Source organism: Paramormyrops kingsleyae, chromosome 24 (genome assembly GCF_048594095.1).
Source record: "Paramormyrops kingsleyae isolate MSU_618 chromosome 24, PKINGS_0.4, whole genome shotgun sequence".
NCBI lineage: Eukaryota > Metazoa > Chordata > Actinopteri > Osteoglossiformes > Mormyridae > Paramormyrops > Paramormyrops kingsleyae.
In genome coordinates, this window is record NC_132820.1 from 19,917,187 (window position 1) to 19,935,562 (window position 18,376).

At 44.7% G+C, this 18,376-nt stretch overlaps 1 protein-coding gene across 1 annotated transcript in view; it reads left to right on the top strand.

The window, feature by feature from the left end:
- Window positions 1-18,376, top strand: part of LOC111840963 (uncharacterized) — an 82,485-nt gene that overhangs the window by 51,056 nt on the left and 13,053 nt on the right. Inside the window, exons 8-11 of the mRNA XM_072706303.1 lie at window positions 1,840-2,013; window positions 3,969-4,142; window positions 5,778-5,951; window positions 6,689-6,862. Of these exons, the coding sequence (XP_072562404.1) occupies window positions 1,840-2,013; window positions 3,969-4,142; window positions 5,778-5,951; window positions 6,689-6,862 (696 nt within the window). The remainder of the gene's footprint in view (window positions 1-1,839; window positions 2,014-3,968; window positions 4,143-5,777; window positions 5,952-6,688; window positions 6,863-18,376) is intronic.

The window sequence follows — 18,376 nt, forward strand, 5'->3', positions numbered from 1 at the left end:
TTGTGTAATACTGTTTTTTTTAAGGAATTACAAACAAGGAACTTTGTGAAACTGATATTGCAGATAGCTTACGCACCAACAAGAACTGTGCTACAAGACGTCACTTTCACATCTCATATCAGACGCAGGGTTAGTTTCTCTGATCAATTTATCAGCTGGAGTTCCTGAAGGGACTAAAAAGGTTCAGTTCTTCTGGTGCGCCCACAACATTTGACATGTAATATATTTGAAAAGCCCACTTTGAAAAGTAGTCTGTTGCTGTTAATATGTACTGGAATCCATCTGTTGTTTTTGGAAGCGGTCCAGTTATATCGATCCCAGTAAGTTCCCAGACCTCAGACACCTGTCAAAGCAATAGCATGCATCAATGGATATAGTTCATACATTACCTGACTGCTATTGATCTGATGTTCTGGAAGTGTTTAACTCAATACTCTGCAGTGGTTGCACATCAGCCAGAGGTTTTCCAACTTTTTGGCAACTATCACATTCCAAAACCTTCAAACAAAATATGCATTTAAACATGATTATGATACATTGCTCATGTAATTATTTTCAGGGACAAATACATACACAGTTTTCTACTGACATGCCTTGCCAGTAAAACCAGGAACATATGGCCATTCTTGTCTTTATTATCCCAGTATGTCCCCCAACTGGGGACGAATGAAACTCCTCAAACAGCCTTTCTTGCTTCCTGTTTCTCCTAAACCACCTGTCTCTTACCAAAGAGGAGTTCTCCATCTACATAAAAAGATATACAAAACCATTAAATGTCAGTATTAATAGAAAAAAAACATAACACTAACTTTGATGTGGCCATAGAATATTCGGGCATAAATGAGGCCGCAGGTACAGGGGCGCCTATAGTCATAAAATGTAGTCATACTGTCTACAAAAACGTCACAAAATGCGGCTAAATGGTCGCAGTCTGGAAACATGTGAAGCCACACTTTTGATTCTTAGGCTTTTTACACTATTTGAAAAACAACAACAACAACAACACACAAACACACACACACACGTGAACCGGTTCCCAGGTTTGTCTCTGGACGTACTTTTCTCTATAACGTGTTTATGTGACATCACATTAGACAGCCAATCGGTATCAGAATTTCGCACCGAAAAAGAATACATTTTTTGATCCTCGATAGGATCGGCGCATTTTGGTCGGTACCACCAAATTAGCTAAGTTTGATACCCAGCCCTACTTTGGGGAAACCTGGCAGAAAGATAGCTGACGACTGCAGTGGAATCTGTTCCATTGGTCTGAATATGTTACAGGAGGATTCACATGTAATTTTCACATAGTAGTTTCTCATGCTTTGAACCCTCACCTGGACTCCTTGGGGATGATTATCTGGAACCAACTGGGACTTTTAAATTATATGGACTTGAACTCAAATCCAATTTAATACTGAACCAACTTTAGCTTCATGTTACTAGGTGTATCTAAGCAGGCGGTCGAAGCAACGACACCTGACGACTATTTTTAAATCGTAACTTCTTTAAAATGATAAATTAATCATTAATCTTATGCTAATGTTAATGTGAATACATTTTCATGCACCCCATTCGCCCAGAGGAGGATGGGGTCCCCTTCCGAGTCTTGGTTCCTCTCATGGTTTCTTCCTGCTAGAGGGAGTTTTTCCTTGCCACTGTCGCCTCAGGCTTGCTTGGTGGGGGTTCGGGCCGGTTATATGTAAAGTGCTTTGTGACAATGACTGTTGTTAGAAGTGCTATATAAATAAAATTGAATTGAAATCTAATATTACACAATACCATTAGCAATGTATAGGTTGTGTATATGGTTGTGTCTTAAAATGTTTTCTTTTCCAGGTTGGACAGCTGTAATCTCACAGAGAAATGCTGTGAGACGCTGGCTTCAGCTCTCAGATCAAACTCCTCTCCCCTGAGAGAGCTGGACCTGAGTGACAATGACCTGCAGGATTCAGGGGTGATGCTGCTCTCTGCTGGACTGGGGGATTCCCAGTGTAAGCTGGGGATACTGAGGTCAGTATTACTGGGTATACCACACTGTAAACTGGAGATGCTGAGGTCAGTATTACTGGGTATACCACACTGTAAACTGGGGATACTGTGGTCAGTATTACTGGGTATTCCACACTGTAAATTGGGTATACTGAGGTCAGTATTACTGGGTATTTCACACTGTAAACTGGGGATACTGAGGTCAGTATTACTGGGTTTCCACACTGTAAACTGGATATACTGAGGTTAGTATTACTGGGTATTCTACATTGTAAACTAGAGATACTGACGTCAGTCCTATTTGACAGTTCAAGTACTAAACTGGTATTGACAGCTGCAAGGCAAGTCAGACAAGCGAACTGCTGCACTCACACCATTTCATTCCCACTAGGCATGTATAGATTTCAGCATTTATTTGGTGTCACGCTATGGCAAGCAGGCGAATGGGGAAGCAGCAGAGTAAGCTGGGAATACTCGAAAGGGGTTTAATTCGGGGCTGACAACAGGTAAAAAAGACACAGCATGACACCACAATGACAGATCTGGGGGATAATGATTGAGACACGGACTAAATACACAAGACTAGGCAAAAGGAACAGGCAACAGGTGAGTACAATCAGGGATTAACACAAGGAAACGAGGTGGGCGTGGCACACACGAGGATCGGACGAAGCTGGGCGTGACATTTGGTTTTTATGTTTTTTATTTTTCAGAAAAGTGAATATTATGCTCTGGTGCCAGTTTTATTTTTAAATTGTTATACTTCGTTAATTTTGTTCTGCTGTGTACTAGAGTCAATACATGAGCTGGAATTTTCACAGCAGAGGAACCTAAGTGACGTTTCCTCAGGTGGAATTACACCCAATAAAATACACTTTTATCTTGGGTACCTGCTGCATGGGCCCCTTCCTGTGTCACATCAGCCGCCTGTCAGCTATGAGAGAGGAATCACTCCTGTAATCAGCTCTCACTGTACTGTACAGATCTGTGTGGACCACAGCGTTTAAAATGTTCATGTGCTAAGGTCTCAAACAGAATTACTATAAGTTGTGTTGCATCCATATATTTTGTTCCAGCTGACATTTAACTTAAGAATTTCTTCAGTTTTAATACAAAACAAGCCAGGCATCAGCAGGGTGGAATGAGAACTATCACAGCCTGACAGGCCTGCATTAGCTGCTGGGGATGTTCACATCTCCTCCTTCCAGAGTTACTAGTCAGTTTGGGGAAACCAGTCAGTAATATGGCTAACGACTGCAGTGGAAACTGTTTCATTGGTCTGAATATGTTACAGGAGATTTCACATGTAATAATCACATTGCTTAAAATGATAAATCTGCGTTTATTGAAATGTAACTTTCTATTTATGTCAAGGCTGAAATGAAAACATACAAGGTCAGCTATATTTGTCTGGAGAAGAAGGGGAACTTTTTCTAGAAAATTACTTGAAAAGCTTTAGCTCAGCCACAGTTGCAGTGGGGGTGTCTAAGCTTTTGACAGCAACTGTGCACATACTGTATTCACCTGCTGCCAGTGATTTCACAGCTAGACCATGGCAGACCCTGTACCGCCCCTCTCCTTGGGGGGATCGTCAGTGACTCTCCTAGACAGTCAGATGGGGGTGATTCCCAGCTCTGTTCTGATCATGGTTCAGGATGTGAAGGTTAATCTTCCCAACGTTAGTCCCTACTGGTGGGTAAGGAGGCAGGAGACACAGGGTTGCAGTGGACACCCGCAAAGGGGCAGTGTTTATTTTAGGGGTGAAGGGGGTACATTTAGAAGAGGCAGCTTAAGGCCAGCCAGAGTGTGGAGGCTATAGCTCCTTTCTCACACGGCTGGGCCCGGCTCCTTGGCTGCTGGCTGAGCTGGTGGGAGGCGGCAGTCCCTTCCGGGTGGTCATCCTGCAGGCAGTCTGTGTTCAGAGAGAGACGACAAGCAAGCTGCTCACCTGAAATTTTGTGATTTCCTGTCTATAGGCTGTCAGGCTGTAGAGTCACAGAAGAAGGCTGTTCTTCCCTGGCTTCAGCTCTGAGGTCAAACCCCTCACACCTGAGAGAGCTGGACCTGAGCTACAATCACCCAGGAGACTCAGGAGTGAAGCTGCTCTCTGCTGTACTGGAGGATCCCCAATGTAAAGTGGGGATACTGAGGTCAGTATTACTGGGTATTCCACACTGTAAACTGGGGATACTGAGGTCAGTATTACTGGGTATACCACACTGTAAACTGGAGTATTGCTGGGTATTCCACACTATAAACTGGAGATACTCAGGTCAGTATTACTGGGTATTCCACACTGTAAACTGGAGATACTGAGGTCAGTATTACTGGGTATTCCACATTGTAAACGAGAGATACTGAGGTCAGTCCTATTTAACAGTTCAAATACTAAACTGGTACTTTAATACAAAGTATGACAGGTGCAAGGCAAGTCAGACAAGCGAACTGCTGCATTCACACCATTTCATTCCCACTAGGCCTGTATAGATTTCAGCTTTTATTTGGTTTTTATGTTTTTTATTTTTCAGAAAAGTGGATATTATGCTCTGGTGCCAGTTTTATTTTTAAATTGTTATACTCCGTTAATTTTGTTCTGCTGTGTACTAGAGTCAATACATGGGCTGGAATTTTCACAGCAGAGGAACCTAAGTGACATTTCCTCAGGTGGAATTACACCCAATAAAATACACTTTTATCTTGGGTACCTGCTGCATGGGCCCCTTCCTGTGTCACATCAGCCGCCTCTCAGCTATGAGAGAGGAATCACTCCTGTAATCAGCTCTCACTGTACTGTACAGATCTGTGTGGACCACAGCGTTTAAAATGTTCATGTGCTGACGTCTCAAACAGAATTACTCTAAGTTGTGTTGCATCCATATATTTTGTTCCAATTGACATTTAACTTAATAATTTCTTAAGTTTTAATACAAATCAACCCAGACTTCAGCAGGGTGGAATGACAACTATCACAGCCTGACAGGCCTGCATTAGCTGCTGGGGATGTTCACATCTCCTCCTTTCAGAGTTACTAGTCAGTTTGGGGAAACCTGGCAGAAAGATGGCTGACGACTGCAGTGGAAACTGTTTCATTGGTCTGAATATGTTACAGGAGGATTCACATGTAATAATCACATTGCTTAAAATCATAAATTTATTGAAATGTAACCTTCTATTTATGTAAAGGCTGAAATGAAAACATACAATGTCAGTTATATTTGACTGGAGAAGAAGGGGAACTTTTTCTAGAAAAATACTTGAAAAGCTTTAGGTCAGCTACAGCTGCAGTGGGAGTGTCTAAGCTTTTGACAGCCACTGTGCACATACTGTATTCACCTGCTGCCAGTGATTTCACAGCTAGAACATGGCAGACCCTGTACCGCCCCTCTCCTTGGGGGGATCGTCAGTGACTCTCCTAGACAGTCAGATGGGGGTGATTCCCAGCTCTGGTCTGATCATGGTTCAGGATGTGAAGGTTAATCTTCTCAAGGTTAGTCCCCTCTGGTGGGTAAGGAGGCAGGAGACACAGGGTTGCAGTGGACACCCCCAGAGGGGCAGTGTTTATTTTAGGGGTGAAGGGGGTACATTTAGAAGAGGCAGCTTAAGGCCAGCCAGAGTGTGGAGGCTAGAGCTCCTTGCTCATGCGGCAGGGCCCGGCTCCTTGGCCACTGGCTGAGCAGGTGGGAGGCGGCAGTCCCTTCCGGGTGGTCATCCTGCAGGCAGTCTGTGTTCAGAGAGAGACGACAAGCAGGCTGCTCACCTGAAATTTTGTGATTTCCTGTCTATAGGCTGTCAGGCTGTAGAGTCACAGAAGATGGCTGTTCTTCCCTGGCTTCAGCTCTGAGGTCAAACCCCTCTCACCTGAGAGAGCTGAACCTGAGCTACAATCACCCAGGAGACTCAGGAGTGAAGCTGCTCTCTGCTCTACTGGAGGATCCCAGCTGTAAACTGAAGAAAGTGAAGTGAGCACAGAATATGCTTTTTATATCCATCCATATATCCATCTTCCAGCTGCTTATTCTGGACAGGGAGCCTGGATCCTATCCCATACAGTGTAGGGTGGAAGGGAGGGTGACACCCCGGGTGGGATGCTGGTCTGTCACAGAACACACACTGACACACAGCACAGGTAATTTAGAGACACCAGTTAGCCAAACTACATGTCTGTGTGAGGAAACTGTTGCACACAGAGAAAACACATGAATCATGGAGAAAACTCCCCTCACAGCAGAGAAGCAGGAGGATTCGAACCCCAAACCCAGGAGGTGCTGCCCACTGACTCACTGTGCTGTGTTTGCAGGGACCATATTATTTTAAATATCTGTTACTTTAGGCCAGTTAGGCTTAATCCCTGCCAGTAATGGGGTGTTAAAGCTTTTTTCCTGGTAATCACTTGTTTGATTTCATAATTAGTACAATTTTTACATAAAACAAGCCATGCATTAGATACGCTGGACCGAGAAGCAACACAGCCTAACCAGCCTGCATTAGCTGAGTTACTAGTCAGTTTGGGGAAACCTGCCAGTAAGATGGCTGACGACTGCAGTGGAAACTGTTTCATTGGTCTGAATATTGTCAAGGGAAGATGTACATATAACGTTTACATACTATTTTCACAAACATTGTTAATAATCCAGAGTACCACTAACGATGTACAGGCTGTGTATTTGGTTGTGTCTTAAAATGTTTTCTTTTCCAGGCTGGACAGCTGTAATCTCACAGATAAATGCTGTGAGTTGCTGGCTTCAGCTCTTAGAACAAACTCCTCACATCTGAGAGAGCTGGACCTGAGTGACAATGACCTACAGGATTCAGGAGTGAAGCTGCTCTCTGCTGGACTGGGGGATTCCCAGTGTAAACTGGGGATACTGAGGTCAGTATTACTGGGTTTTCCACACTGTAAACTGGAGATACTGAGGTCAGTATTACTGGGTATTCCACACTGTAAACTGGAGATACCGATGTCAGTACTACTGGGTATTTTATGTTGTAAACTGTAATTTAGGGCTGTCAAGATATCAGATTTTCACCACACAATTATAGTGGCCAAAAGAAGTGATGACATTATTGTGTTATCTGTAGAAACTTTGAACAAAACAATTATAATGATGCAAAAACCAGTCAGATTCATCTTTAAATTTGTTTATTTTGTGTCTTCTCTCTTTTTTTGGCAAATGAGATACATTCGAAATACGAGTGTAGTGAGCTGGAGAGTCTGTAACCATGACTGTATAAAAGCACATGTAAAGAACAATTATACCCCCTAGTGGATGGTGGAGGGATAACCAGGGATAAAACCCCCTTTTGCTCTTACTATTGATTGGCACATCCTGCAAACTGGGGTTTATAAGACCTCGTCTTTTTCACAAAATCCTGTAGTGACACCATTCATTTTTATTTTAACGACATCAGGTTCATTTTAAATGTTATTTACTTTTTCCATTTTATATCTGACCCCACTGATCTGGAGTGAAATTAATATGGCTACAACAAATGCAAAATACGCCAAACTTCATGTATCTGTTCAGAGTGAACCAAAGCTATAAGTGACTAAAATACCACGTCGCTGGATTGCAGCAGTTTATGCTAATAGAAATATAAGCTAATATTTAAGATACAGGATATTTAGGTAATAATGTTGATCAAAAAACTGGAAATAGACGACCAGAGCGAACACTTAAAATAACAAGCAGTGGAGATCATGTGATTTCCGGTCCCACAGAGGATGTTTTGGAAACATCGTAACACTTAATGGCAGAATCAGAATGGCATGTAGTGGAAACCTTTTAATATAATGACCAAAATAGACACCATTATAACTGAAGATTTACTTACATTTATTTGCTAGTTGTAAGGGCAAGGAGAGAAAACTGCTAAAGCGGACCTTTCTTCTGATGGCATATATATACGTAAAGCATGCGGGAGCAGCAGAGAGACAGAAAATGAAACACCCCCTTTTTAACGGGCTCCTACATCAAATAAAGTCAATGTAAGCAATAATAATAATTGATAATTAATTAATAGAAATTGTCTTTTACACCTCCCTCAACTTGCTCTTTGTGGAGTAAGTTGTCCATGAAGGGCAGCCTCCTGTAGCGGCACCCAGGGAGCTGGGGGTTAAGGGCCCGCAGACGTGCTGAGGCCTTTATCTCTTTATAAAATATGTCATGTTGATTCAACTTTTCACAACATGGCAGAGACTGTTACAGTGAAATATGGTTACAAAATCACATCATCCAGTTAATTTATTGTCTCTGCACCACTTGTGACCTTCATCTTTATTTATTTGTTTGTTTGTGTTTAAGGTGAGGAAACACACAACAAGTTAACACTAAGTCACTAATCTGATTCATCTTTAAAGTAACAGAAAAACAGCAGGAAGGAAGAAGGAGAGAGAAAGAAAAAATCAACAGGAAAAACTGCAGTGACAGAAGCACTAGGTGTTATTATGCAGTATACTGTATATGTGAGGACTGTGAGGGTGTGTACTGTACTTTACCCTTAACGAGGGGCGTATGTGTCTGTGTCTGTGTCTGTGTGTGTCACTGTGTGTTGGGGAAAGTGAAAGCGATACTTTGGGTGGCAGAGATGAAAGTGATGAGAAGGATCAAAGGGAAGACTGATGGGGGGGGGGGGTATTTGGCCAGAATACCTCTGTATCCAGCCAAGGCCTGATGAATCGCCCCGTGTTCCCCATGGGCCCTGACATGAAGGTGGTTCTGGTTTGTTGCATTAAAAGAAGCGGAAACTGCAGGGTGGCCCAGCCCAAGGCGGGAGAGACCAGTGGGCGGGAGGGCAGCCCCTGGAGAGTGGCCCCTGGAGGGCGGCCCCTGGAGAATGGTCCCTGAGGGCCCCCACCCCCGGCAGCTCAGTGACCCACCCCCGGTGCACCAGGTGACCTGCCTCACCCAGAGGCAGAGGGGAAAAGGACCACTCCCCCAAACTAGGGGCTAGTGGAAGTGGTGGGACTGGGGGGGCGAGTGAAGTCAATGTTTAATGTGAGGAGTTGTACAGGGGTGAGGAAAAGAAAGGGAGAAAGGGAGAAAGAAATAAAAAAGAAAAAAATAGCATAGAAGGAAAAAAACAGACAGGATTGTATTTATATGTGATGGTTATGGATGATAAGAGGCATAATTGTCAAAAAGAAAAAAGTAAATAAAAAATACGTAATTCCACATATATAGTAATACATACGCATAGCATATGTATACACACACACTGTCATACGTATATTGAAACATACAATACAAGAATCAAACAGTAGTAATAATAATAATAATAATATCCTGCGTTGAGGAGCTTTTATCCACAAAATATTTTGCTGCAAACATCAGTAAAGTTAAATATAAACAAAAATACTGATATAGAGAGAAATGAGAGGAATGGAGGGCAAAGAAAAGTAATTAAGCTGCAGCTTGGTAATTAAATACAGTAATGGAAGGGCTGAACATAAAGGTACAAAAAAAGAGTGATAGAGGAGTGAGTGTTAAGGTTTGTTTGAGTGTGTGTGTGTGTGTGTGTGTGTGTGTGTGTGTGTGTGAGAGGGTGAGCGTGCACACGTGTGGGTGTGTAGGGACTGTGTGTCACGTCGCGTGCAGCATGGATCGGGGAATCAGGCGAACGGAAGCCAGGGATCGGGGAATACGGAGTTTAATGCCAAAAACACAAAGCACACCACATAACAACGTCAATGACCGAACTGGGGATACAAACGGAAACGCGGACTAAATACACTGAACTAATGACAACAATCCAAAACAGCTGTAAAACATTGGGATTCCACATGAGGTTAACGAGGGGGCGTGGCACACATTAGGATCGGACGGAGCGGGGTGTGACAGAACCCCCCCCCCAAAGGCGCGCACACCGGGCGCGCCCGAGAGAAGGCGACGGACGAGACGAGACCGGGGAACAGGACCTGAAAGACAAACCAAAAACATCAACGAGAAACAGGAAACAAGACAGAGACACAGAACAGGAACAAGAACAGGAACCAAGACAAAACCCAACAAAGGACAGGGAACGCAGACAGACAGACAAAGAAGGGAGACACAGAGGGCACAGAAGGAACACCGAACGGCGACACAAAGGGGCCAGGAGTGAACACAGGAACCACAGGAGGAACAGAGGGACAAGGAGCAAAAACAGGCGGGACGGAGGGAAAGGGAGGAGTCAGGGGAGCCCGAGAGAGCCCAGGCGGGCGACGGGCAGTGGCCGGAGGGACCGCAGGCGACAGGGAGGAGGGAGCAGGAGGGAACCACACAGGGGCCGAGGGAACGGGACGAGGGAGAGACGGAGGGGACACGGAGGGAGCAGGAGGGAACACCAGCGGAGGCAGGTAGGAGGGGGAAGCCGCGGCAGGCGACGGCGCAGCCGGAGCCGGCGAAGGCGCCGTCCGACGCCCCGCCGAAGCAGGGGGGCCCGGAGGCGACTGACATGGAGCCGGAGACGACGCCGAGGACCGGCACCGAGGCACCGGGGGGGGACCCGGAGGGGGCCACCGACCCAGAGCCGCAGGACCCGCAGGCAGCCACCGAGCAACAGCTAGGGGCCGAACGGGCGAGCCAGGGAGCAGGGCGGGCGGGACCCGGGCCTGACGCAGGTGTCCCCGCCCTTTCCGGGAGACTGATAGGCGGGGACCTGGCCGGGGTCTGTCACACTGGAGTGACGGTGGAGGAGTCACAGGGGAAGTCAAGGGGGCAGTCACAGGGGAAGCCACGGGGGTAGCCAAGGCAATCCCCGAGGGGTCCCACTCAAGCTCCCCCTCCGACTCCACTATGGAGGGAGGAGCATCAGGGCAGCAGTCCGGGACCTCCTCGGGGACAGGAACATAGGGAGTTGTGGGGGGCTGATCTGAGAGCTCAGGGGCCGCGGGGAGCTCAGGCGGGGCCGCGGGGAGCTCAGGCGGGGCCGCGGGGAGCTCAGGCGGGGCCGCGGGGAGAGCGGTGGCCTCAGGCGGGGCCGCGGGCAGAGCGGCGGCCTCCGGTGGGGCCGCGGACGTGCGGCCAGCTGCAGGCACGGGAGTCACTGGGGGCGCAGCCGCAGGCACCTCGGGCGTGCAGCCAGCAGGGGGCGCCGCAGGGGCAGGAGACGACACGGGCGCCTCTGGGGGCGCCGCAGGGGCAGGAGACTGAGCTGGGAGCTCAGGCACTGGAGTCACGGGGAGCACTGGAGTCACGGGGAGCACTGGAGTCACGGGGAGCACTGGAGTCTGGACAGGCGGTACAGGAACCACTGGAACCTCGGGGGACGCTGCCGGCACCACAGGAACCTCGGGGGGCGCTGCCGGCGCAGCCGACTCCGAGCCAACAGGGGGTGCTGCAGGCAGAACAGGCGGTGCCGCGGGCAGCGCGGCGGCAGTAGCAGCTGGTGATGACGCGGGCAGAGCGGCAGCAGCAGCAGCAGGCGGTGCTGAGGGCAGGTCCGGAATCGGCACCAGGATGGGCGTGGGGCGAGCAGGCGTTGTCCCTTTAAGGGCTTTAGGGACCCGGGGTATAGTGTCTCTTACGGCGTATGCCGCCGTGCCCCAGATACTCCGGCCAATAAAAATAAGCCTCTAATGGAGGCGGCTGCTCAGCCACTGCGACGGGGGCTTTGGGTACCTGTGGGGGCATCGCTGCGAGGGTGTCCATGGTGCTCAGGGATTCCCCCTGATCACCAACAAGGAGAGAAGCTGGGGAGAGAGAAGCGGCTCCCAGGCGGATGGTTGGGGCTTCCTCGGGTGCGTCTCCCTGTCCGCGTTTCTTCCGCTTCTTCTTTGGCCGCCTACCTGTCGTGGGCAATAGCGGCGTTTGGGACACCTCCGGCAGCTCGGAAAACGGACCAAAAGGCAGTCCGCTGGCGAGGGCTGCCTTCCGCATATTGGTTTCTGCCACCCCGCGTCTCAGCTGCCTTAAGTAATCGCGCACCTTTCCTGCGAGGTGCGCGTCTCCGGGGAGAGATGTCTCCAACACGTCCCTGCTCCGGCTGGCCGTAGCCAGACGCAGGGGATCATCCCGGACTTCGGGCTGCTGAAGCCAATACAGAACCTCGTCCACGAGGGCGAGGTATTCAGCCTCGTCCGGCTCCGGCTTTTTGTTTGGGAGTTCGGTCATTCTGTCACGTCGCGTGCAGCACGGATCGGGGAATCAGGCGAACGGAAGCCAGGGATCGGGGAATACGGAGTTTAATGCCAAAAACACAAAGCACATAACAACGTCAATGACCGAACTGGGGATACAAACGGAAACGCGGACTAAATACACTGAACTAATGACAACAATCCAAAACAGCTGTAAAACACTGGGATTCCACATGAGGTTAACGAGGGGGCGTGGCACACATTAGGATCGGATGGAGCGGGGTGTGACACTGTGATTATACGCTTTACAGAAATGTATGTGGCATTAGCCTGCCTGTTTGTTCAGGGTTAGATGCTGTAAGGATGGTTCCCAGTTTTCCCCAAACAGCAGGATGTTCATTTTATCTAAGGCTGTAATTTTTTCCATGGATATGTATTCTATCATTACATTAGTCCAATGATTACAGTTTTTGGATTTCCAGTTTTGAAGAATTGCTTTTTTGGCAATAGATGGAGACATATGTATATTATTATTGTATATGTTAAGTAAGTCTAACTGTGCAAAATCTCCAAGCAAACAAAGTTGGGGAGAAGGGGGGATTCTGCAGTTTAGGGTGGAGGTGAGTTTTTCAGTGATTGCTACCCAGTGTGAGCAGGTATACTGGCCCACAGAGCATGCAGATAATTATCTTTGACACCCAAAAATTGCCTATTCTCAACTCTGTATTTATGTATTGAGTCTTCAAATGTCATGAAATGACTGTTATTGAAAAGGAGGTGGAGATGTTTAATCCCTTTCTGTTCCCGTGAGTGATAGTGAATAGTGATATTGTGAAGTTGGAAGTCCGGATTATTCCAGATTGTGGTGTATTTACAGGGTCTGTGTTGTAACGCGAGTCCGGCAAGCAGGCAATAGAGCCGTGAATACAGTTAAACGGGATTTATTCAGGGAAATAAGGCAGACAGGGGAGCTCACAGCAAACAACGTCAATGACAGACCTGGGGAAACAGACTTGAACGCGGACTAAATACAGGACGTGATCTCAGAATAAACGCAAGAAAGCTGATACGATGGGAATTGACACGGGGTTAACGAGGAGGGCGTGGCACACACGAGGACTGGACATGCAGGTCATGAAAGTCTGAGAGTGCAGTTTGTGATTTTAATGGCTTTCCACTGGGCTGTCAGCGTTCTGAAAATGGCAGAATTGTTAAAGCAGATTTATTTCTTTAATGAAATATTGAGTAAGGGTCAGTCTGCACGTCAGATTTTTACAGTACAGCTGCTCCTGCTGCAACCATGAGCTGCTGTTACTACTGTAGTGTGACCATTAGGTTAAGTATTACAGTTGATTTGCTAAGTAATAATGAAGAAAAATGTCAACTTGTACTTCATCTTGAGATTTATTTTTCTATAATGTGGAATGTTTGATTTTTGCGTTTTTGTTTTCCAGTAAAAATGTGACATTAAAGAATTTTTCAGAAATTATTCTGGAGGAGAATATTTATTTTGATTGTTGAAATAGGTCCTATTGGTGTGAGTGGGAGATTCATCTATTTTTTTGAGTAAGGGGGTGTAGTTGAGGGTAAACAAGTCTGACAGCCTGGGGGAGATGTTGATACCCAAGTACCGGATATTTCCAGTGTGAAATGGACCATCCTGATCAGATGAATCCCAGGTATCTTTAGACAGTGAGAATATTGTGGGTTTTTTCCAGTTTATTGTGTATTTTGATAGTAGAGAGAGATGGAGAATACCGCTTTTGTCAAAATGACAGGTTCGGTCAAAGGTCAAAAGGTCACATAAATCAAAAATGACAGGTCTTTGAAGTGAGCCATGTGACGCAACTAGTGTTAATTAAAGGTAACATAAATCAAAAAAAATGAGAGGTCTGGGCTGTAAGCCAGGTGACGCAACGACTAGTGACGTTGGGAGAGGTTTAATTATTAATTAATATGTTTTTATTGTTTATTAATTATTTATTATTATAATATGTATTATTATTTATTTATTATTTTATTATTAATTTTTTATTTATTATTTTTTATTATTTATTTATTATTGTTGTATTTTGAGGAGAGTGAATTGTGTGCTTATGAGTGGGGTTTTTTGTGGGAATAGCCCCGTGCTACGAGGGTGCCGAGGACGGAGCTGAGCACGGGGGCTGAGTGGGTCGGTTACCTGATGGAGTGTGAGCGTACGGTGCCTGTGGAGCGGTACCTTGGGAAGGTCCCGGGCTTTGGAGAATCCGCAAAGGTCTCGGAGGGAGCGATGCTGGAGAGCTGTGAGCTGAGAGTCGTGCTGCGCGAGACTGAAAGAAACCCTGTGAGAATGAGAAAGTTGGAGCTAAGAATGAGAGGAGGAGGAGGGTCTGGGTCTGACGCTATCCTCCTCCAATGAACGCTTAGCGGCAGTTTGGGGGTGTGTGTTGACACCCCCTGCAGCAGCAGCAACAGTTTGGCCTTGTGTGGTAGCGGTTTTCAAGTTTGTGTTTTTCATCATGCAGCCGTTGTATTACATCAGCGTTGGTCAAATCCCGGTCAAAGTGTAATTTGGGCCATACATCAAATTGGACATTTTGTCTTTCAGTAAATTTTGTTTGAAGTTTTGTTTTTTCCCATGCACCTGTTATGTACATCCCCATAGGTCATCCGTAATAATTTGGGCCACACATCAAATTGGACATTTTGTCTTACAGTAAATTTTGTTTGAAGTTTTGTTTTTTCCCCGACTCGCCCGTTATGTACATCGTCTGCGCAGTTAAAAGAAAAAACGTACATCGAAATAGACTTAAGAAAATCAGATAAAACTTGACAGGCCGTATATTTCTCCTTAAAGAATCCTAAGAAGTAACCAACCGCAGATATTTTTAGTATGCCGAGCAGGGTTTCCCTCCTTTGGTAAAGAGACGCAAGTACCCCACTGGAAAGAGAAAACTACACGGGACATGCATAGAGTGAGTATATTATTTCTTTTATACATATGATAAACGCTATACATTAAACACCATACATTATAACTTATTCTAATATTAGGTATTCCCTGTTTTCTATGTACAAGAGAGACGGCGCGGACCGGTCAAGAGAAAATCTACGCAAGACCTGAATCAGCAGGTATGGACGGAGCAACACCCCCCTCCTATACCCAAAGCGCTATTAAATGAAATAGACAACATCAACAACGCTAATAATGATGAAAATGATGCGGTTTACTTTGCTCAACACGACTCGCCACCCGCAGCGTCTGGTGAAGCGACGGCCCAAGAGCCCTGTTTGCTACCATCCTTAGAGACATTATTAACCTTCCTGTGCTGTTAGGGTCGGCACCGACCCGTTTTTAAGTTTAACATGCATAAAAGCACCACATATATTTGTGCATACTCTTAAAACGAAAGGCTCCATATTGAACCTTTTAGCTTGGTACATACAGTATATGACACTCCTTGGACATTCTCAATTAAAAGAAATGGCACCTTTTTGAAGGCAATGGTTATATTTCCTCTGGTTAGAACCCCTATAGTTCTATATAGCACACCCAAGAACCTTTTTATCTAAATATATACTGCATCAAAGCTTTTTGACTTTGTCAGGAATCTCTATTTAAACTAAATAAATTAAAACAAAATCGAGGTAAGGCATCCCTACACATGTAAGGTAAGATAAGACCAGTTCAGTTTATTTATATAATTCTCTAGAGGTCTATCTTATCATTATTTTTTATTGAAAACGAGAGGAATGCTGTCAAAAGAAAGGTCCAGAAAGCCACACCAAAAATATTAAAACCAATCTTTTCATGGATAAGGAAGCCTAACAAGGTAACCAAGAAGTAAGAAACAAATTGGATGATAAATAATTGTTTTGAGGGTATCTTATGGCTGATGTAAGACACGTGCTGCTTGACACCGACCCGTGTAACATAAGAGACAGGAACAGAAAGCTAACATAGGCCGAAGGTTAAGCGTGTTAAATGAAAGGCAGCGGGATAATTCCCCATAATGCCGCACTATAACAAAATCAAACGCGACGTGAAAACGTTTAATAGACCTCAATAAAAATGTCAGGGACGTCTACGACAAACGCAGATTGTTGCCTAGTGGGGAAACTGCCTTTTGGATACCGAAATGTAAAAGTAGCAGCATCGCAAAAGGGTGTTGTAAGTCTTTAAAAATATTTCATCGAATGAATTTGTTAATGTAACATGAAAGTTTTTTCAAAGTAAGATGTACAGATGTTTTAAAATGTAACATATGAAAGTTTTTTCAAAGCAAGATGTACAGATGTTTTAAAATGTTCGGGTGTTTTATTTTCTAGACGCGTTGTACAAAAACGTTTTGTTACGTGTATGCAGCGCAAGCGTGTTTGTACAAAGTTATATGCATTCATTTTGCGAATCGGTTTTGAAATCTAATATATGAACGTGGCTTTTATTTTACAAAAACAAAGTTGCAAAAAATTTGTAGGCTCTTTATCAAAAGCAGATTTTGTTAATATAACATGAAGTTTTTTTTATTTTCAAAGTTGCACAATGGTTTTAAAATGTAACATGTATACGTGTGTTTTATTTTTCAAACTTGTACAAAAATGTTTGTGTACATTTATCAAATGAGTTTTAAAATGTAACATGTACAGGTGTTTCATTATTCAAAATAAAAGTTGTACATACATTTTGTTATATGTATGCAGCACGGTCATGTTTTTAAAATGTGCTAATATTTGCGGGATGGTGGGAATAAAGCGTATTTAAAGGGGTACCTCTCGTGGAATCTACCAATCTTTAGCAGCTTTTGAACCCTGAGCCACACGGGGACTGGGGTTTTTAACCGTGAGACTCGACACCTAGCTACGCATTAGATCCTTACTTCAGCAATGGTCCCCATGTACCCAGTGTAGGGTCAGGTCCATCGCAAGAGAATGTCTCCGCCGTGAAAGAACGATCCACCAGCATTTTGTATATCAACGAATCTGTAATCATTCTTTCCATTCATTATATGCTGAGTTTTCCAAAATTGTTTTTTAGCTGAAGCATCAAAAGCTGTAACTTCGAGTGCACCTGGTTTAATAGCATTTTATTTATAACAGTAGGAGCTTGTAAACTGCATTTAGCAGTCGCATTAATACACATTAAAAACTTTAAAGAATAAAGCCTTAGTTATTTTTAATGAAGACGCCTTTTCAGTAAATGGTTTTCCTACAAGGTGACCCCGCGGCCTATACTTAAGACATCCGGGCGCCTGATTTGAGATGTTTACTGAGGACGGTATGTTAAGTTAACAGTGGTGACTGAGCTGCACCGTGTTTGACTCTTAATGAAACTTAGACCTAATTCAACAGAACCAGTCGTCATCCACTTTGCAGTGAGATTTCTGAGCGAAATGTGAACAGAGATTCATTTTCTTACTTTACCACTTATCGGATAACAAGGGAAATGGCAGCGGCAATAACCTACACAGTTATTTGTTCCTTCCATATGTATATATATAGCACCGCAGAACGTTTTGCACTTTTTTGCACTATTTGTTTATTGTTTGTTGTGTGTTCTACATGCATGTTTGCACTGGAGGATCTGCTTTTTATTGTCATTGTACATGTGTATAGTGACAATAAAAAGGAATTTCATTCATTCATAATATGTCGGACACAATGGCTCTGAGCACGAGGGAGTCCGCGGTGAGGCGCACGAGCTGCTAGCTGATGTAATGCTGCGAACGGTCGGGGCTCTGACATTCTTAAGGTGCGGCTATCTATCCCCGAGACACTTTAGCCAGGATCGTGTATATTTGCGCTTATTAATGCTGCAATGTCAGGGTTTTGCTGACTCTTATAGGAAGCTGGCTAGCAATAACATTTTTTAGCTGGTCTTTTTCATTTAGTACATACACGGTTTAGAAGAAAACCTAATCACCGTTAAAAAAAATAAATAAATAAACGTACAAAACTATTGAAATCCCCCAGAAGCATGTGCATATTTTTCTGGTTTGCATGTTGTGTGTGGGTGTGTGTGTGTGTGTGTGTAGTTACCTAAGCACAGTCGGCCTAGTGTTTGATAGGTGATGGAGAAGCGTACGGTCGTGGGGACAATAAACTACATGCGCCTATGCCAACATGTGTTTAAGTATAGCGACAAACATGGACACTTTCTTTAACGTAAAACAGTTAAAGGCTCATTCGGTTTTGTTTACATTTTTTTTTTTTTTTAATTTCAAGTAGCCTCTAATCACCTTACATTAGTTCTGATTTACTGTAGTCACCAATCAGAGTATTTTAAAACAATTGCACTGAAATGTCACCACATGTTAAAGCTAACAAGGTAACATGATTATATCAGCG